The following is a 21,497-nucleotide window of genomic DNA, read 5'->3' as shown; positions in this document are numbered from 1 at the left end:
AAATAAAAATAAAAAAATAAAAACACCTAAGGACTCAGTGGCATGTGAAAAAGTTATTTAGGCATTTGAGAAAAGTCAACTCTAAAACACAATGATTTAAAGAACCTGCTATCCACAAAACTCAGTGACTGCAATTCTGATAGCAGGTATGTAAGTGTGTGACAATAGTAAAAGGAAAGTAATTGAAACATCGCAGTATTACTGTGCTCACATCAGAAAAAAAAAAAAAAAAATGGAAAGTTATATTTAGTTTCTTAACTACAAACACAAGGAGAAAATATTTGAGTACATAGAGAGCCTGTTATACTCTCAATAGAGCTAAGCTAAGAACAAAAGAAAATGTTATCAGTGACATTATTATTACAGCATGTTCCGTACAATGAAACTTAAAGAAAGACCACAACAGACCCTAAAGAACCATCTATAGCCCCACCCCACCTTATTAACAATTTAACAGTTTCAACTTTCCCCTGCCTCTTTTTTTTTATTTTTTTTTTAATTTCTTTCCTCATTTTCAGTAGCCAAACACATTGATTGATTGGAGTGATTCTCAAACAAGCCAAAGGGGGAAGAGGCTTTGCACACAGGCATAAAAATCTTCCATCCACAGGTGAAGTTCCTTCTGGTGAAGGTTGTTTCTGAAATGGCAGCTAGTAAGTATCTTTGTTACACAATGTTTATCGAAGTTAAATATGCTAATTTTAGCTTTAAAATGTTTTCTCTTCATTCTAAAGATTTAAAGTATAAAAACTCTAGTCTTGTGTTTGTATTTATGGGTAGCCTAACTTATACGTATTTTTCACATAATCACAGAATTATATGTATATCTAAAGTTCTTTCTGTTTCATAACAGTATTCCTTCAATATAGAAAGCAAATGTTTTGGCAGGGAGGTTTTTTATAAGCTTACATAGCCTGTCATAATTTTAACATAACAATTCCCTTATACTCTCCTGACAGCTATGGGATAGGATTTCTCACAGAACGGGAGAAAGGATTACCTATATATTATGACTATATCCTTAAGATGGATACGTCAAGACTTTATACTGATTACTTAACATCTAGCAAAATTTTCCATAGTTATACCAGTTTTGGAGTTCCTTGTACTCATAGTAAATTTCTGTGCTAAAGCAAATTCTGGCTTTGGGCTGGATCCCACTTTATCAATGAGAAATATGTGAGTGTACAAGTTAATAGCAGCAAACCTGGCAACAAAGTGAAAAGAATTTCTGCTAACTCATGCTCCACTGTTGGCTGCTTGCTCCCAAACAAGATGGTGAGCATCTCATTTCCTAGCCTGTGGGTAGTAAAATCCCAACAATGTTTAAAATACGAAGAGCAGCTTGCACTTTCTGCTGTGGTGGTAGCTTTCTAGCCTGCTTTGACCTTTTTGCTTGCACTTGCTGATCTGGTGTCAGTATACTAAGCGTGTGCATGTTTCCAGGGATGCTGCAATGGGTAGATAATTACCAAATCTGCTTGTTGTTGCTGTTAGTGTTTCAGGGCTCTTGTTTCTTGTATTGCCTTGTGCTAACCCACGTTCGGGTGACAAGTCTCCTAAGCCTTTGGAAAGGGCAGCAATGCGGGTTATCACAGACAAGAGGAAGCAGCAAGAGTTTTCTTAAGCCTAATGAGTGCCTATGTGTTGCAGCCAAAGCTTTGTTTTCAAACTTTTGAGCATCACTGTAGGTACTGGAGATGGAGGTCCCACTGGAGACCATGTGGTGACACACTGTGTCCCCAGGGCTGGGAGCTGATGGTGCCTTGCTCTGTCTCCAGCCTGCTGGCAGCTTCCAGCTCTGCAGAGCTGGCCTCGGATGCAGGGAGAGCTCTGACCCTTCTCAAATGGGGCTGCTTCGGAGCTTTCATCCTTGTTTTTTTTGCCGAGTGACCTGTAAGTACGATCAGGTGGTGAGTATTTATGACCTATATAACTTCAATAAAGTCTCACTACTTCCTCCTGCCATGAGACATTCTTCCAGGCCGTGTTACTGCTGGGAGGCTGCTCCCTGCCTCCTCCCCTACAGAAACAAGCCAGCCAGGGGGTGAGTGGGGCTTGCTGGTGAAAACCCTGCTTTCCCCTCCCTGCCACCGCAGCCTTGCAGCACCTCCCCGTTCCCGCTACCACCACGGGCGCTACGGGGGGCATACGAACGGGTCCCCCCCCGGCCTCGCTGCTCGTCCCCCTCCTGAGAGGAGGAGGAGGAGGAGGAGGAGGAGGGAGGAAGGCAGCGGGGCGGGGCGAGGGCCTGGGCTCCCGCAGCGCCGCCGGGGTAAGGAGCGGGGCCAGCGCTAGGCCCCGGTGAAGCCGCGGCCCTCGCGTAGCGAGCGGCCCCCGCGGGGAGCGGCCTCGGCGGGGAGCGGCCCCGGCGAGAGGCCGGGGCTGGGGGGAGGCGGCCGGGCCGCGGAGCGGAGCAGTGCGGGGGGCGGGTGGGGATGGGAATGGGATGGGAAGGGAAGGGAGGGGGAGGCCATTTCGCCGCTTCCCCGGGTGATGGAGGAGGAGAAGGGGTGCAGCGAGGGGTGCGGGTGGCTGGGTGCTGGGGGAGTGCTGGGATCTGCAGCAGGATGGAGCTGAGGCTGTGGCTACCGTAATGGTGACCTGGGGCATTGCTGAGCTTTGGGATTTGCTGTCCTGGGCCTTACCTAAGAGGCTGTGCCCACTGTTCTCCGTGAAAATGATGTAAAACTAGTGTAGGATGCAGTGCTTTCCCATACCGAGGGCTGTAAAGCCATCGTTTTATTGCTTGTCCCCAGCGTGTGTTGTGATAAAATACGTATTTCAGCTTCAACCTAGCCTTCATGAATGAAACTGAAACTAAGTGTGTTTACACACCGAAAGGCGGCTGAGCTGGGGAAACGAGAGTGCAAACTTCACAAGGCTCAGCACGTGGTGAAGGAGGGAGCTGTGGCAGTGGGGCAGGGGTGGCCTGAAGTGGTGCTTGGGTGAAAAGGGAAAAAGTGGGTTTAGGCCATTCTTTGTCCTCTTTACCTCCTCAATTTCTCAGCCCTTTCAGTTTTAATCTAATATTTTTTCTCAGTAAACTGTTTTGTAATGCTTTACAATGCTATTTTGTTGTACTGTGCTTCTGAGGTAATGAAGTGGATTTGGGGATGGTTAAAATGATGTGCTGAGGGATTTCCTGTCTCCTGTGGTAATTTTGATTAAATAGTGTTGCTTAAATGAAGAAGTCTTGGTTGTTGAGTATATTTCTGATTTACTTTTTTGAGGCTGTTAGTGGACCTAACCACTCTTGCGCTTTGTGCTGTGTACTGGAGCAGATGGCAGAAGATGTGCCAGCTTTGTGCGAGTATGCTCTGTTTGTCTTGATCCATTCAGAGCACAACTTTGCACTATTCTGCTCTTGAACATGAAGCACGAGTTAAGTGTTGGCCACAGATGCAAGAAAACCTTTTCTCGCTTCTGATTTGTCACCCCTTCTCCAGCAAGGAAAGCAAGGTGTAAGGATTTGAAGAGGCCTGGCCAAAGTGTCAGTCGTAACGCTGTGCACAGAAAATGGGTTTTGATTGCAGGCTGGTGTTAAACCTCAAACAGCCCCTTAGCTGGAGACCCCCTCGTCATTGGGGTGCTTGTGAGGAGCTCTGCCAACATCTTGCTTGCTGGAACTGGAATGAGTGTTAGCTGTGGTGGGTTTGCAGGGAAGGAAGGAACAACTGTGCTCCCTTTCTGAGCTGCCATTGCTTGTGCACCTGAACTCCATGTACTTTGAACACTTGTATAAATACTGCTGTAATTGTGTGAAAAGAACTGTGGCCCACTTGGTTAATTTGTATAGGTTCTGGCATGTTCTGTGTTGTGCCTGAGATACTTGTATTTAAGTGTTTGGGTGCGTATAGTGAGTATTGAGAGCATGAAGAGCCAAAGCAGCAGCCAGCACTTCTTTGCTTCCTGTGAGCAGCATAACAGGTAATTGAACCTGTGACCCTCCTGATTTCCAAATAGCCCTTTTTCAACATAGCCCTCACTTATTTCATTTTTCTCAGTGATGGATGGTTCTGTGAAGATTTTTTTTCATTCTGTAATACAGAGGTTAAGCAAGAAGAATATCCTTTAAAAAAGAAACCTGCTTGTATATGCTTGTGATTGAAATGACATTTTTCTCTCCTGTCACAACCAGGTTGTGAGTCAGTCCAAGAATGAACAAATGTAAGAAGCCCTACTTTGAACAGACTGCAAATCTTGAAAAATTTAGTCCTGAAATTCTTTCTGAAGTTGAGAAGCTCTTTGCCAAAAAGTTTTCTTATACGAAGCCACCGCATAAGGAATGGCAGCTACCAGATCCCAGTGATGCCTTTACATGCGATCACAAAGAATTCAACTCACTCCTTGCTCTGAAGTACTCGATGAATGAAGTGAAGAATCAGCTGAGTGATAAGAACCTTGATGAGTGGCATCAGCACACCTCACTTACCAATAAAGCAGGCAAAATAATTTCTCATGTGAAGAAGTCCGTGAATGCCGAGCTGTGTACCCAGGCCTGGTGCAAGTTTCACGAGATCCTGTGCACTTTTCCTCTTCTTCCTCCAGAAGCTCTTCAAGAGGGAGAACTGAATTCTGTTCACCTCTGTGAAGCACCCGGAGCATTTATAGCCAGCCTCAATCACTACTTGAAGTCCCACCATATCCGTTGTGACTGGAATTGGGTAGCTAACACTCTGAACCCATATCACGAAGCAAATGACACCCTCACGATGATTATGGATGACCGTCTTATAGCAAATACGTTGCCCTGGTGGCACTTTGGCCCAGATAACACCGGTGATGTGATGACCTTGAAGCATCTGACAGGACTTCAGAACTTCGTGAGTCATATGAGCACAGTTCACTTGGTAACTGCTGATGGCAGCTTTGATTGCCAAGGAAACCCAGGTGAACAGGAAGCTCTCGTCTCGCCCCTCCTTTACTGTGAGGCAGTCACTGCTTTAATGATCCTGGGTGCTGGGGGATCCTTTGTTTTGAAGATGTTCACCCTCTTTGAGCACTGTTCTACCAATCTGCTCTTTCTGCTGAACTGCTGTTTTGAGGAGGTCCACGTCTTCAAGCCAGCCACCAGCAAAGCTGGGAACTCAGAGGCCTATGTGGTTTGTCTTCGTTACATGGGCAGAGAGAGCATTCATCTGCTGCTTTCTAAGATGATACAGAACTTTGGAACAGAAATGGTCAACAAAGCTCTTTTTCCCCAGCACGTGATACCAGAATCTTTTCTTAAAATACATGAGGAATGTTGCATGTTCTTCCACAAGCACCAGGTAGAGACCATCTGTGAGAACATCCAGCTCTTTGAGCACATGGAAGAAGCAGAGCAGACAAAACTGGACAAGTTAAGAGATTGTGCGGTGGAGTTCTTCATGCAAAAATTTCATATGAAACCCATTACCAGAAATAACTGGCTTGTCAAGAAATCTCAGACTGGTTGCAGCATGAATGCAAAATGGTTTGGGCAAAGGAACAAATATTTTAGTACGTACAATGAAAGGAAGATGCTGGAAACCCTTACATGGGATGATAAAGTCGCAAAGGGCTATTTTAGTAAGTGGGCTGAAGAACATAACTTAAACAACGCTGGTAAAATGTGCATCCTGGAAGGGTTGTCTGGTAACATTAACTGTAACTTGTGGTTCATTTTGGAAGGGAAGAGGCTACCAATGGTGAAGTGTTCTCCATTTTGTGATGGTAAAGTCTTGGAAAACCTTAATGAAGCCATGAATGAATTGGTGGGGAGGCTGAAAAGCAGACCAGTGCTGCAGCAGTGTCACTCCTGTGAGGTTCTGCCTGGGGAGCTGGTACTGGCTGAAGTGTCTGATCTGTTCAGGTCTTATCAGGTGGCGCTCGATGAGAAGCGTGGGGACCAGTTCAAGTGCCTTGTGGTGGACTTTCCATCCCTTTGTGATGCAGAAAACCAAACTGGTATGGAAGTAAAGCTCCTAGATTCGGCCACACTGCTGAGTTTCAGCTTCTCTTTGCTTTACGATGGAGCACCAGAATACCAGCAGCAGCTTTTGGAGTGCGTTCTGCAGTCATTGAACCAGCTTACGGTGGGAGATGCCTTGATTCTGCCCATCCTTTCCAGTTTTACAAGGTTCACAGCTGGCCTGGTCTTTATTCTGCATTGCTGCTTCAGATGCATCACATTTGCTTGTCCCATGTCCCACGAGCCGCTGAGGACCAGCGCTGCTTTGCTGTGTGTTGGTTATCGGGGCATCCCCGGCCACGTTGCTGAGTACCTGCAGCAGCTGCATAAACTGATGAGCTCCTTACTGGACTCGGACTCCCCTCAGCAAGTTTTGCAGTTCGTGCCGATGGAGTCTCTCCTCCAGGGCAAGCTGTTGGAGTTCTTGTGGGATTTGAACACAGCCATCGCAAAGAGACAGCTCCACTTGATTGTGCAAGCGAAGCAGCAGCAAATGACTAGCGATGGTTCACTATAAAATAATTGTAGGGCTGAGCAGGTTGCTGCAAGACCTCATTTCCCAGGCAGGTAGAAGTCAAAAACCTTGTTAATATGAAGGTAACGTCCCTGTAGGACTTTGACAGGGCGTTGTTAGTGTTGGGAGGAGGTCTTGAGCTGCCAATCCCACTTGCACCATACTGCCTGTCCTGCAGGAACATGAGGCTTAATCTCAGGTGTGGGGGACTTGGGTGGGACAGGGATTGAAGTGAGAAACTTTCTTCTGTCACAGCTCCCTTCAGTGTTCCTAGCTGCCTTTGTGAGGAGGGGTGGGGTGGTGCTTTACCTCTTGCTTCTGGCCGGGCCCTGCTGGACCCAGTTGGCTGACTTTATCCCTCTTCTGTTGGACAAAACGTGGGAGTTCTGCCCCCAGGGTTTGGGGAAGCTGATGCTTGGGCCACAAACTCAGCAGTGTGCAGGCCTGATGCACGTCTGGAGGGCTCAGTGTCTCATGAGCAGGCAGCTGGCTCACAAAGACTGGGTTAAAAACAGCTGTCTGTGAGGTGTCCAGGGGAAGATGCTCCTTGATTTTAATTTTGTGCGTGCCAAGAGCATGCTGTATGGCTTCTGACAGGTGATTGTATGGCCTCGCCTCCCCACCCCATCAGTGAATGGGCTGCTATAATTTTATTTTTAAGTTTATGGGCTCCTCCTTAAAATAATTTGAGACTCCTGAGTGAAAGTGAAGACTTGCATCTGCCTGCAGTAGCAGCTATTAATGAGGAACTGTAAATGATTTTCAGGCGAGAAGCATGGTCGTGTGCAGCGTTGTGTGCCAAGAAATGCTTTAGGGAGTGCTGGAGGAGTGTTAAGCTGAAGAAATATGTGATACTTTCTTTGGGAAAGTATGATTAAGATTTCATTTGGTTCTCCTCAGGGATAAAAATGATGAAATTGCTAACTGACTGTTCCTTTAAGGGAGTCAAATTTTATTTTCCATATTGCTCCTTTGAGAGCGAAATTCTGAGACCTAATGTGTGCGTATTAACGTTTAGCTTGATGTTTGTGGCTTACATGGAAGAATCTGCTCGGAGGGAGGAATGAAACTTAAGGAGAAAAATGATTTGCTACTGATAGTGCAAGATCTTGTAGGAAAAGGTCAGAAGCGTGGAATTAGAAGGAAAATGGTCTTCTGATTAATTACCAGTCACCTTCTGGAAGCACTTCTAATTATGTGATGTAGGAGTTTGAAGGATAATTGATTACTGGTAAGGATTAAACATACAGCTGAAAAACTGTTTTGTCTGGAGGTGCTGCACATTTATTAAGCTTTTTTTTTTTTTTGCCACATTGATTGGGGCAGAATTTAATGCGTTTAACAGTTCATTTTTCATTTAAGAATTTGTTAGGTGAATGAGCTGCTGGCTCAGGTCTAATTGATAACATTTTCTAAAAATCTTGCTTTCTAAAAATCTTGCTTTTTACAGCTGCATATAAATAGAATCAGAAGTCTTCCTAACAAAAGCTGCTGGGCCTGGCCACTGTCCCTTTTCATTTATTTAAATGAGCTTGCTCCTCTCGCTGTGAGCTGAGTCACGCTCCCTCCCTCCGACCAGGAAGGTAGGGGTAGAGGCTGATGTTGGGAGACGATGCAGTAAGAGCTTCTCCTCGAAACACCAAGTGCAAGCAGATGAATGGGTTAAAATACTGAAAACTAAAAATAGGAAGGGAGGGAGAAATAATCTAGAAGAATGGATGACAAGGCAGGATCAAAGACCACCTGTGAAAGCCTTTATCAGAGTCAAGAAGCAGGATGAAGGCATTGTCCACCAGACACCCCTCCGTCTCTGCCACTGTTTCAGAGGTGATTTATGCCTCAAAATCCCCCTGAACTGAAGCATTTGAGAAGACTTCTGATACAGCAGGGGCAAATGAGATTAAGTGCATTAAAAAACCAAACATGGTATTTATCTACTGGATGGGATGCTCGTGCTATGCTACCCATGCCTCCATAGCAGAATATGACAATATAAGTGTCTCATCCAGTAGCTAAATATCTTTTTTTGCTAACATTACTCTGACACTTTAAAACTTTTTTTTATAGGTAAAATAAAATCTTGAGGCGACTGACACTGTGAGCAAACACATTCTCAAACTTTGTTGTTTTGTACATCTGACAAACTATGCAGACATCCTTGAGATTCTTCCCATCTGTATCATTTTGCCTCCCTTTCTTCCTGAATTTTTAGGACAAAGCATTGCAGATGGTCACAGAAGCTTGGGGGAATTAGGACTATGAACTTCAGGACACAGACTTCTAGGCTGAGCTACTGGGGGAACTTAATCCATTTGCTTGGAAGTACCAAAACGTGTTAAAGCCCTACTTTGAAAAAAACCTCTCTAAAACATGAGATCCAGTGCCATGCAGATCCTGATGCATGACTTGCTCTGGAATTGTTTGTTGGCAGATGACAGGAGTGGATGGGAGGAATGCGTTGACAGCAGCTGCCCCTCCTGTTAAAAGATGAGGCTTGCAAAGGTTTTTTTTTGTTGTCCCAGTGGCAGAGGTTTCAAAGGTAGGAATGACGCTCGTCCTTTTAATTGTAAAAGTCCTGCATTGTCCTAGCTGTCCTTAGATCAAAGATTTATTGGAGGAAAGTGACACTTAATTTCTGTTGTGACTTTTGGAATATGGCAGAATGTATTAACCTTTGCGGAAAGGGTCTGATGGCTCCTGCTTTCGTTGACGCTGTCAGTTCCTTCGGCCAATTTGATTTGGTTTTGGGTGATAGCTGATGAAGTGTCTGTGTCCTGGCTGCTTCTGAGCTGGTCTTTTTTTTTTTTTTTTTTTTTTTTTTTTTAACCTATTTGAAGACAAGCTGGGTATCTGTTCTTGTTGCCCAGAGTTTCATGTTTCATGCAGAGATGTTGGGGGAAAAAATAAGGTGGCTGTGAGGCAACCAAGATGCATGCAAGCTTGAAGCAAATTTGGTTTTGTAGCCCTGCTGCTGCATGTTTCCAATGGAGGATGGATACCTGTGCCCACTGCTCAGCAAAGAGCTCTGTTGTCTTCTCTGAATCTTTGTCTTTTTTATTTTAAGCTAACATTTGACATAAATAGTCACATGGGAATTGAATGAATTGGGTACTTCAAGTAAAAATATTGGCGTTTCTTTTTAGTTGAATTCTGTTAAAGTTCAGAGACTTGCCAGTTATTTTTACAGACTTTATATTGTATGTGGATTAATTTGGATGTGCACAGATTGTGTGTTCTTGCCACGGGCTTTCCAATTTAGTTTCTACAAAACATAATGAGATTTATGGTATGAAATCCGGTAGTCTATTAAAACAGTGCTAATTGGTGTCTATTTATCTTAATTTAAGCTGATCTATCAAATTATTGCCGGTAAAAGTAGAATATTTAACAGCATTATAGGCCATTAGAAGCACAACGTGGGATTTAGCAGGTGGGGCTTAATATTGCCTGTGTAGGAAGTGGGAGAAAAGGGGAAGAAAAACCAGCAAGCCCCACACCTTGATTTCTGGCCACTTGAATAGAAAAATACTGATGCCTTGGTTCATGGCAAACAAAGGCTGGCCATTAAGCTGAAGCCTCAGCCTTACTTTACCTAAAAATCACTTGTTGACATCTGTTTAACTCAGATGATTTTCAGCATGCTAATTCTTAATGGTGAAGAGGGGGAAATCCCGTGTTCATCTGTCTCACCGCTTTAGGTGGTGTAAAATGGTTTTGTTACCAGTACTCATCCCCATTTCTTAATTTTAAACAAAAGCCTCCACTTCAGCTGTAACCTTTGAATGTCTCTTATTTTTTTTTAGCACTTTCAAGACAGGGAGATTAACACTGCCTTGCCAGAGTCTGGTAATGTTTTTTCCATCTTTCTTGCAAGTCTTTTCGTGAATGCCATACTGATATCCTTAGTCCCAGTTCTTTTGTGTTTTATTCACCTGACAGAAAGATCAAACAGAGCTGTTTATGCCAGAAACACGCTCAGCCCGTGGCTGTTCATTTCGTACTCTTTAGGGACTAATTTGGATTGCCATCAAGCCTTCCCGTGTGACTCCTATGGGTCCAGAGCTTATTTCAAGTCTGAAATTTGCTAAGAGAATTAGCTGGTAGCTGTAGAGACTTAGGAAAAGCAGAACCTTTAAGAGACATTTAGATGTAGGACTTTTTCCCACCAGCAAGAAGAGGCCTTTCCTGCCTGAGAATTCTTTTTAAAAGAGCTACTTTGAGGCATAACCACCTGAGAAGGAAGGAGTTCACCAGTTGTGTGCTGCCTTTCCTGTAGGCACACAGCTGCATTCCTGTTGGCACGAGTGGAAACCCCCAGGATCGTACGGTGGGGAAGAATTTGCTTTGTAATTCCTCAATGTGTGCTTTTGTTTTGAAGGATGTGTATATTTTCTTGAAGTAGATTAAGGGAGGTTGATTAAAGGATGATTATTGCATATTTTCATTTGGTCTGAGAATGTGTGTTAAGACCTCTTTTTAAATGGAAAATTTATGTGGAAGAAATAAAACACTTTATTTTGGATTAAATGTTGCTGTTTGTGTCTCTCTACCCAAACGTGGAACAGAACAAGGAAGCACAGCAGGGAGAAGTCGGGGGAAGTTCAATACTTCACTTTTTTGGGCAGTTTTTTCTACCTGCCATTTGGATCTGTCCCTGATGAATGAAGGAGATGGGGCAGCCTGCTTAGCAGGGGGTGTCTGCTTCTCCCTTTCTGTCCCTGCCTTTGCATTTTTCCACTTCAAAGACTCAGTGGCAAATGTGGCATGAGCATCGTATCGGAGGCCTGTGCCAGGTTCCTGTGGCCCTGGTGTCCAGCCTGAAAACACACACACTTTGCAAGGCTGCAGTAGCCTACTTTTGCAGCAAGGTCTCTGTTTTAAGGATCTTTATCTTCTGGCTATGGCAGCCACTGTGGGAGGAAAAGCCAGATATACACAACAATCCCGTCTGCCAAGTCTTTTATTACTCCTTATCCAAATGTTTTAATTCTAAACACTTGCCTTCATTGAATGGTATTACAGAAAAAAGCTGGGTACCTTATTTCTTAGGGCTGGCTCTGCTGTGCTGACCAGGGTTGCAACTGTCTTTGGCTTGGCTGCCAGATTTGTCTCGTGACTTCTTGCTAACGAACTCTGACTGCAATTATTGATAATATTTTTCTGCTTTGGAAGTGAAGGAGGAGAACCCCAGATTAGGGAGCAGGGGAAGACCATTCTGTGTCCTACAGGTATAAGAGAAATCCCCAGTTTGGGGAACTTCAGGTATTTGGGGAAATCTTTAAATCTGAAAGAGGAGTTAAATGTATGCTTAGAGGTGGGACAACATTGTCTCACTTGATTTTAGTGAAGCTCTAGGCTTAAAGCATTGGCAGTGAACATCAAAATGTACTTCTCAGGAGACACAAGGAGTTTGGAAGCAAATGACCTCTGAAATGGCACACTGGGTTGGAAGGGCCTGTCTGAACGGCTACGCTGAATTTGGTGAAGGTATTGCTTATTGTAGTTTTACTGAATTACAGGAAAAAGTAAATGCTCATAATTTTATTTAACTTACTAAACGGTTTAAACAGTTCTTTGAAATATTTGCTTTTCCAATATTGCAGAATAAATTTATTGAGAACATGAGACTATATGAGGCTGAGAACATATGAGACAAGAAGCTAGATGTGGCTGTCTTCATTTTGCTGTTACAGATCTTAAACTGTACATGTGATTTCTTCATTGCTTAAGGTCACTTTATACACTACATTATGTTGATTACATATCTTATTAAGATCTATCAAAATTTAAATACGCTAGCTGGTCTGCCAGCATCTGAGTTTTAGTTGTCAAAGCTAAGGCAAATCACTGAATGGAGAAAATCAGCTCTTGCTGGCTGGGCAGAGATTTAGTGAACTCTTTCCCTGCTGTATCAGTTCCCAGTATCTGCCAGCATCACTGGGTAGATGAAATTTTACCTGTAAAGCAACTCCTGTTTGAAGGCAACTAGCTCACCACAGTTAGTGGCCATTTCTCTTCAAGAATATCTTTCCTTTCTTTCCTCTACAGGGAACCTGAACCCATTTATCCAAGTACATCTTCATAGTGTTTTATTAAATGGGGATGACTGCTTGCTAACTAATTGATTTATCTAAATTGGGAGATAGCAGGAAGAAGTGACCGTCGTTTGGTGATGAATTGATTTATCTAAATTGGGGGATCGCGGAGAGAAGCGAGTCACCAAATCTTATTTGTTGCTGAAGTCAGAGATTATCATCTGTACAGCTATGAGATGGATGGACGGATGCTGCCTGATGGAAATGAAAGCTCATGCTGCAGCACCCTTAGGTCCTAAGCTGTCAGGTACCCATGCCTCAAAACGATGACCCAGTAGCCAGTCAGTAATAAAACCTCAATTAGGCTAAGGAACACGGGGACTGCGGTGGTGAAGTGCCTTAATTTAAGTCTCCAGAGAGCTAAGGTGATTAAATACTTTATAATCAGTTGACTGCCCAACGTTAGTGACAGAGCACTCCGTAGCTGTTGAGCTGAAATGTAATGAAATCTGTCTCGGGGTCACAATTAGACTCGGCCCCAAGGTGGCCACAAATAACGATGCTCTCTGGCAGATGTGCAGAGTGGTGTGGGACAGGGCTGCTGCAGGCATCTGGGTCACAGGAGCAACATGAGCTGGGGCTCACTGCAGCCACACTGGTGTAAAGGGATGCAAAACACTCTGCAAGCTGCCTGGGTGCAGGGCCCTGCGTGGAACAGATGAGTAGTGCATGATGTTCAGGACTGCTCTGCCTAGGATTGGGGTGGTTGCATGATTTCTGGCTGGTGGAAATGCTGCTGGTCAGCCCTGGAGGCTTGCTGGTGCTCCTGAACGCACAGCAGCCCAGCATCTTGGAGCTGGCATCGAATGAGTTTGTGCAGGCTGCAGGGGACCTGCATCCAGCTGCTGCCTTGTCAGAGGGGAGCTGTAAACCCTGCAGAGCTGGCCTCTGCTCCCAGGGAACGCTCAAACCACTGCCGTGAGCTTGCACTTGGTATGGGAGCACCAGGGCAGGCTGGGTGTTTAATAGCTGTCAGTACCAGAACTTTAACTATAAATCACAAAGTAATTGATTTTGGGGTGTTAATGAAATGTAGATTTACAGCGAGGTGCAGTTATGCCTAAGATGCACAGTTAATAGCACTGGCTCTGCACAAAACCTAAATTGGCTTTGTGTTTCCATTATGCAACAGGGTAGCATAAGCCCATAAATTTATATTCATATAGATTGCTTGGCTCTTAATCATGAGTCTAGCTTTATGGAAGCTTGTGCGCCTCTGTGCTTAAGCACAGATTTTGGATTTGGAAACCTGGTCAGAGCTCTGGCTCTTGTCCACCTTTTGTTCCCGAACCTTCCCCATGGAGTGTGGCAAAACTGGCCAAGAGGAGATAACGTTACCTGATCAAACTTTTGTGGGGTTCTGGATATGAAGAGGATTAGGACTAAGTGAAATCCTATCTGGCTAGCTCCTCAGTGGGTTACAGAGGGGACAGGGTGCTGATCCTTAGGCGTTGGATGCTGGGTCGGGGGGGTTTGCAAAAGTGGAGCTAGGACAGGAGTTACAGACCAGTTTTGAGCCCTGTGGTGTGACTCTGGGAGTATTCAAGGTATTCAACCAGCCTCTGAGTAAGGCTGGGTCGAGCATATGTGGTGCATCACAACACCTCCCTGCTCCTCAATAACCGCTCCAACCATCCCATTGCTCTTTGCAGTCTTGAAGTGACCTGAACTGCTTCCCAGGGGGAACGGTGACAGCAGCAGCAGTCTCGGGAGCATGAGTGGAAGTAATGAAGCAGTAATTAGCAATTAATAAAATGTGGTGAAACTTACAATTTTAATAACTGCTGCACTGGCCTAGAGGTTTGATGCTGAAATGTAGCAGTCCCTTGAAAATCTACAACTCTGAAGCTTAATTATGATAATTTCCCTTAGACACCATCTGCTCTTAGAGCCAACTTGAGTATTTATTTTTTTCCCCTGAAGTCAGCTGAGCTGTTAAGGACTCCACTTCTGTGGCTTTTCATAGCAGAGCTTAAATTGAAGCCGGGATTAGGGTATTGGGGGGCTGAGGTGGCCTCTCATTTATCATGCAGGGGCTGGAGGGCCAGGTTTTGTTAAGTAGCCAGCAGGCTCTGAGAGGTGTTGGAGTATGGAAGGAACCGGGAATGCCATGGCCAGAACTTCTTCTGGAGTTTGTGGAGGGTTAAACTTCGTTTCCAGAGGGAGTACAAATTAGCTCTGCTGGCTGTATGCTCTTTTCCTTCCTGCATTAAACCCTCCCAAACCCACTGAGCAATGTCTGGAAGATGTCAAACCCTCGCAAACCCTGTGATATAATGAAAATGCAAAGTCACCTTCTGGCCTGACCTTACTGTTGGGTTACTGGCATCAGGCAAGCTCAGGAGCCAACAACCCCATTCTGGGGAAGAGGGATGGTCCCAAAGCAGTGGTGATGCACGGTAGCAGAGCCCCTTGCTCCTCACATCTGTTGTTTTGTTTTGCTTTACCAGTCGTATGCTGTTTTATGCCTTGCTGAGCACGGTAAGGGCAGTTCAGGTCGGAAGCCAAATCAGATCACCGTTCCCTTATCTCTTAAAGATGAGCCCGAAGATTGGTCAGTTTGTGAAAACAAACAGCAAAACAACCCCTGGCTTCCCCAACTCCCTCATGTCATTGTTGATATGGCAGGACTGAAGAGCCAGTCAGTCAGGAGGGTCGGATTAGGCTGAATTCTTTTTTTTTTTTTTTTTTTTTTTTCCCTCTCAGCTCTAGAAATGCCCGATGGACTTGAACAGAGCAAAACACTTTTCAAGCAGCAAAGGTGAGAAAATGGGACAGGGGAATTGGAAAGATGCAAGTGCAATTTTAGACGTCATTCAGCTCCTCTGAAGGGCTGTGTTAAGGATTCAATTTTGTCTTGTGTAAATCAGTTTTAATTAATAGAGCAGATGCACCAACAATGCATCTGGAAATGAAATGGAGGGGAAAGAAAAGAGGCAGCTGGTGCTACTAGATGTAAATATTTGCTTTTTGGGAAGTGAAGCTCTGCTGCAGAAGCTTCAGAGACTCCATTTCAATTTGAGGAGCCTTTCTTTTGCCTGTGGAAATATGTGGAGCAGAAAAAATCAGCTGAGCCATAATGCTTTGTTTGATCCTAGTGCATGCAATGTAAGAAGCACACATTTTCTTGGAGCAGGGCCAGCACATGCAGTCTGGGCTCCTACTGAAATATTGAGGCCTAGCCCCGTGTTGGTGTACGATGCATTAATTTCAGCAGAGCCATCTGTACCAAGAAGCTTTCCCCTGGCCTCTGCAATACAGTCTTAATCAAGATGCTAATTATTGGCCCACTCGGGCAGGGCAGGGTGCGGTGACGTTGACTAAATCGGGCCTTGCTGGCAAACCAAGTGAAAGAGGTGCATGCATCTGAAAGCCTCTGAGGAGGCATGGCAGGTGTGGATGTGGACTCTGAGCATGTGAAACTGAGGGTTTTAGGGGGGAAAATGGGCAAGATACGAAGCAGGGCTTTGTATGCTTGGATGGGACCCTCCACAGGTCTGCTGTGATGTTTTTGTGTCTGCTTGAAGTGCAGAAGGGTTGTGTGCCAAATTTTTCTCACTTCATTTCAATACCAGGCTTTTCCTCAGATCCCTGGCTGCTCATATTATGATGTGAAGAGCTTTTGTTCTTTTTTTGGTTATTGCCTATAACTGCTGAGGACTTGAAACGCAAGCCTAAAAGTGGAGGATTCTGAAGCAAATAAAGACGTAAACAAAACAAAAAAAGCAAGCGCACAAACAAGTGGGGGAAAAAAGCAACTTCTAAACCAAGCTAAAACTGGAAAGCAGCAGAGTCCAACCTGGGACTGGCCATGCCAGAGGCAGACGAGAAGGAAAGGTTGATCCAGAGCAGGGTTTTGTGCTTCGTGCACCAGACAGGGGATGGGAAGGAACTGCCCTAGGTAGGGAAGGTGATAGCCCAGGCACTACTAATGCTTATGGCAAGCTCTCCGAAGAGAAGACTGCCTGTCTTTCTCTGCATTTCTGTCTAGAGTAGTGTGTCTGGATTCCTTGTACCCAGCCTTGTAAGCATCTATAATGTAGGGAATGCTCAAATGTATTGTACTTGCATTGTTACAGTAATGCCTCGCTATCTGTTGCTTCCTTTTAGGGCTCTGCTGCCAGTTATTTGATGCCCTGCTCTGTTTCCTGCTGTCATTGTCCTGTTTTCCATCCTTCATCCTTAATTGACCTTGAGCAGCAGGCATCTTGAAGGTGAAGGTGAAAACGTAATGAATCAGAGGAGGCAGCGGTGAAGGATTTGTCGGGTGCTCAGCCTCGCAGGTGAAGCAGCTGAGATCTTTCAGAACAGCGATCTCTCTTCCAAGATGGATCAGGCAGAGTTGCCCAGACACCATGAAGCTTGATTTTGTGTTATAAAGGGATCTTCAGCTCTAAACCTCGGGCGAGCAAGCAGTCATTTCTTGGTATCTGAAAAGCAGTCAATCTCCATTACTTCTGTCATTACCAGATGTTGAATTGGCAGCCTGCAACTCCAGTGGTCTTGCTTCTGTCTCTTCATCCTCCAGGTCATGTACGCTGTCCCTGTGTGTTTAGGCTGTGTGCATTTCTGAAGTCTGGGCACATTCCTCTCTGTCCCAGTGATTCCTATTCAGAAAAATTGAATTAATCACAGTCATGCTTTCAAGATTACATCCTCAGCAGGTGTCCTGGTTTCAGTTAGGACAGAGTTAATTTTCCTCCTAGTAGCTGGTAGGGTGCTATGTTTTGGATGAGAAGAGTGCTGATAACACACTGATGTTTTAATTGTTGTAATCTCATCCTAATCCAAAACATAGCACCCTACCAGCTACTAGGAGGAAAATTAACTCTGTACTAACTGAAACCAGGACAGCAGGTAAGGGGATATGCCTGAAACTGTTATTTGACTTTTTTTTTTCAAGAGCCACTGTTAGAGTTAAACGAATTAAAAATGCTTGAACAGCAACGAGTACATGAAAATACTGCAAAGCTTTTTACTACAAATGCATTACTGCATTGCCCCGAACTGCAGAAGCTACCATGTAGAAAAGCAGTTAAAATAATTCTTTGCTGTTAAGGATTTCTGGAAACTAAATGGAAGAAGAGTTCTGCTTCTGACTCTAATTCCCTCAGGACCCCCTGTAGCCAGGCTCAGTCTGTATTCCTGGGGTGCTCCTTTCTAGTCCTGGCCTTGTGACAAGAGTTGGTCCACTTGGTGTTATTGCCACTTAATTAAGTAGTTTATGGCAAAAACTAGATGTCTGCATCCAAGATCATGTTGGTAATGTAGTTCCTGCTTATTCTGAGGCAGAGATGTTTCTGTTATGCTGTTATAGTTCCTGTTGCAGGGTCTTGTACCCGATTGAGTTTCCAGTGCAATCAGCTCAGGAAATCAGTGATACCCTCTACCACTTACCTGTTCGTGCACCTGAGTGGGACATCCTTTATCATAAACCTGGGATCAGTTTTAGCCACACAGTCCTTGCACAAGGTACTATTACACTGACAGCTAGAACACCTAGTCAGCAATGCAAAAAAAAACAAGGCAGGACATTGCTTTTCTGACCCAGGAAATCTGTTCCCAGCATGATTTGGCCACAAACACTAGGATCCAGGTGAAGTGTAGGTTACTGATCTGCTGTAATGAACTGGCTGGAAAGCTGTTGTATAAAATCACACCCTTTCTTGCTAAGAAACGGGAGATCTTTGCTTATTTAAAAACTGTCAGTTAACTTCTAGGTGCTGGAAGTAGTAGTTGGGGATTGGACACCTACTGTGTTGGCGTGGTACAGACATCTAGTTCTGGACTGTCAGGGCACAGCTAGCTTCAGGAAGGGTGTGGGGTGAGGAGGACAGTCTAGGCATAAAAGCAGAAGTTTGAGTGGCTAAGGATCCTGAGGTCCTTTGAGTTTGGGACTCAAGCACAATGAAAATGTGTTCAGGCTCAGTGGACTGAGTGAGGGGCTATGGCAGGTAGGATGAGGTTGTGCCTAGAGAAAGAGCTCATGGCTCCCTGTTTAGTGCAGTCTGGAGCATTTTTTTATTCTTTTATTTATTTTTATTTATTTATTTATTTTTGCTTAAATGCTCATGTACCCATACTGTAGCCAGATGGCCACTTCTGGCCAGCACAGCCCCACTGACTGTCGTGCCCCATGAGTACAGCGGTGGTGGGTGGCAGATGAGTTCCCTGGCTGCACATTGCCTGTTGTCTTACCTGCTGTGAGTTTTGCATCTTCAAAACTAACAAAGATCACCCTTTTATGAAGGGTGAAGTGCCCCTTAGTGATGCTGAGGCCCTTGGAAAAAAGCTTGTTGCCTTGAAGGCTCGTTCTTTCCATTAACAGTAAATTGTACAGGAATTTGGTGTGACAAAGGGAAGTGTGAGAGCAGAGGGCATGAAAGACCACATTGGCCTGTGGAAGAAGACTGACTGAAGGTTTTGTCAAGGACTGGACTTGCCAGCTTCCCACCAAGCTTTAAGATGCAGCTCTCAGCTCTGTTTAGATGGAGCTCTGCTTCAGAGCTGCACTTGAAAACCTCATGGAGAATGAGCCTGCAGGGGGGACCGTAATTGCCATGTGTTGTGGCCGTAATGATATGGGGGAAAGAACAGGGGCAGCTGTAGGGAACAAATGAGATGTTATGCCTGACTCCCAGATCTCATTTTTCTGGGTGTTAGGTCTGTCCTGGAAGGCAGGAGGCGGGCTGGGAACCTGGCTCTCCTCAGCTGTGTGCATGCCCTCTTTTCATCCCGGCACAGCAGCGAGATGCCTGTCAGAAGGCAGGAGCAAGAAGAGAGACCAGGGCCAAGCTCTCTGCTAGCAGAACCACCCTAAACTCTGCCTCTGCACCGAAGGGTAACTTCCTTCCAGGGCTGGGGGGCTGAGCAAATGTTCCCCGTGTAAGGGAAATGACTTGTTCTGTCTCCCGCTACCCTTTATGGGGTCAAACTCTGATGGATACGGGATCACTGCACAAAAGGTGAGTTGTGTGGAGTTATTTTCAAAACGTAAGTGACCTCTAAACCAGAGCAGAAGAGAAAGGTCGGGGTGGCTGAGCTTTGGATTTAGCTCCTGCTTGTGGCTCTCCAACAGGACCATGAGCAATTGCCCATCCTACTGTACATGGCCATGAGCTGCACAGCCTGCTCTAACACCTGTCAAAGCCAGGAACAGTGAGCCTGTCGGATCAGGTGAGCGTTCTTCTTTTTCCAGCTTCACTGGATGGAAAACAATTGTGTCCCTTCCTCATCCTGCCATCAGCTGTGACAGTCTCCGTATCCTTTACCTCTGGGCAGCAAAATGGGATGTTTGCCTTGTTACATGTGGTTTCCTTTAGGGCAAACAAAATACCAAGTAATTTTTTAAATGAATGTTAATTTTCATTCTGACTTCACGCAGTCTGGGCTCTCAAATCCTGACTGCTCTCCCCAGCCGTCCATCACCGACTCTCATGTTTTGATGGCTCTTGTCTCAAACAGTTGGGTAAAAAGACCTTGGTTATTTTCTTTCCTTTTTCCCCTCTGAGAAGTGTCTCATTTACTTTTTGCAGCTGTCCTGACTCTCTCCCCCTATCATTACTGTGAAGCAATGTGGCAATTACGGAGCTGGCCACCCCCGGGAGGAGGTGTGCTCCACTGGCTTTCAAAGAGTTTGCAGCACTGTACTTTGTGCTCAGCTCCAAAGCTCTTCTGTTCTCCCTGTGAAATGGGATTTAATGCTCCGCCGTTCTGAGTATGGTAGCATCTGTACAGATACAAAATGTCTGGATCATGGATTGGTTTCAGGAAGCTTCGATTCTTAATTTCCTTTGCAATTTATATTGCCCCACGCTTCCCCTTCCCTCTTCATTCCCCTCAGAGGACAGCTGTGGTCTTAACCGAGTATCTCAGGTGGTGTAAAGGCACTGATGGTTTTGGTGTTGAAGTGCCACGTGAGGACAGAGGAAACAGATATTAGGCTTTTTCTTGCAGCATCTGACCCTATACTTGCAGTGCCAGAGGGGGATGCCCCTCCAGAAGGGATGGAGATGCTCAGGTCTCGTTGCTGTCAGCCTGTGGCAATGTCCTGGCTTGGTGGAACCGTTTCACAGCTGCCTGTCCTCCCCTGGCTCTGCTGGGTGCCCTGGCCCAAATCTGGAGCTGCTTGGTTCCTGCAGGCCAGCTGGCTGTTGTGGAAATCGAGGTGGTCAGGCAGCAGGGGCTGGGCTAATGAGAAAGGAAGGCTTTGGGGTCCAGCACTGACCCTGCTGAAGCCACGTACATCAGTAATTCAGACCCCAATCCTATTTCTAGGGCTCAGCCAGACCTGGTGGTTTTTATTGAAGACAAATGGGGTGTTTGGTAGCTGATGCCTAAACCTGTGGGCAACCTCAGTGCCGTTTCTTTGGTAGCTTGTGGGAAGTATTTGGGGTTTTGTGTAAGGTGGTATAAAGCGATCCCACGCAGCTGGAGGCCAGAGGGAAGGGTATTTCAGGGCTCTGAAGATTTCTGCTCCAGTGACAGCTGTCTTGCTGCTGCCGTGGTCAGGCTTGTTTCTTCACTTGTTTTGGAACCACTGAACAACAAAATCTCCTTTCATTCCCTTTGCTCTGAGGTGGGAGAATTAAGTCTTAAGCCCTAGTAGAATTAATGAGTGTTTTGTCGGTCTCTTTCCCTGACGTGGGCTGGGTGCAGGCCCCAGAAGCACAGGGTTTGGAGCACGGACTGGATGAGTTGGGAGGATTTCTGCCATCGGGGCTGAGCTGCAAAGGCAGCAGCAGGTAGGGGAGGGAGATGCTGGTCCTTGTGGTGGGCTGACCTCTCTTTTTGAGGGCCAGCTGCTAACAAGCTGCTTTCTGCTGGCAGGGCTGAGGGCCCATCAGTCTCCTTCCTCAGAGGTGAGCCCACAGGAGTCCCTTGCTACGGACTTCGCTGCATAGCTTTGTTAGAGCCTGACAGCACTTGACGTTTCCCAGACAATGCTTAAATC

General features: G+C 45.4%; 1 protein-coding gene across 3 annotated transcripts; it reads left to right on the top strand.

The window, feature by feature from the left end:
• The first annotated feature begins 819 nt into the window (after window positions 1-819).
• On the top strand, window positions 820-11,038 carry CMTR2 (cap methyltransferase 2). 3 transcript variants are annotated; one of them, XM_082769939.1, is made up of 2 exons: window positions 820-1,896; window positions 4,142-11,038. In XM_082769939.1, exon 2 carries the CDS (start codon window positions 4,161-4,163, stop codon window positions 6,450-6,452), a length of 2,292 nt encoding a protein of 763 aa, XP_082626065.1. In that variant the 5' UTR covers window positions 820-1,896; window positions 4,142-4,160; the 3' UTR covers window positions 6,453-11,038. The 3 variants fall into 3 exon arrangements, with proteins under 3 accessions (XP_082626065.1, XP_082626064.1, XP_082626066.1); XM_082769938.1 differs by lacking the exon at window positions 820-1,896 and adding an exon at window positions 2,162-2,275; XM_082769940.1 differs by lacking the exon at window positions 820-1,896 and adding an exon at window positions 2,560-2,895.
• Window positions 11,039-21,497: the final 10,459 nt, after the last annotated feature.

This window comes from Aythya marila, assembly GCF_965140915.1.
Source record: "Aythya marila genome assembly, chromosome: 12".
Classification (NCBI taxonomy): Eukaryota; Metazoa; Chordata; class Aves; order Anseriformes; family Anatidae; genus Aythya; species Aythya marila.
Note: the sequence above shows the minus strand (reverse complement) of the source record. Positions and strands in the feature narration are given on the sequence as shown.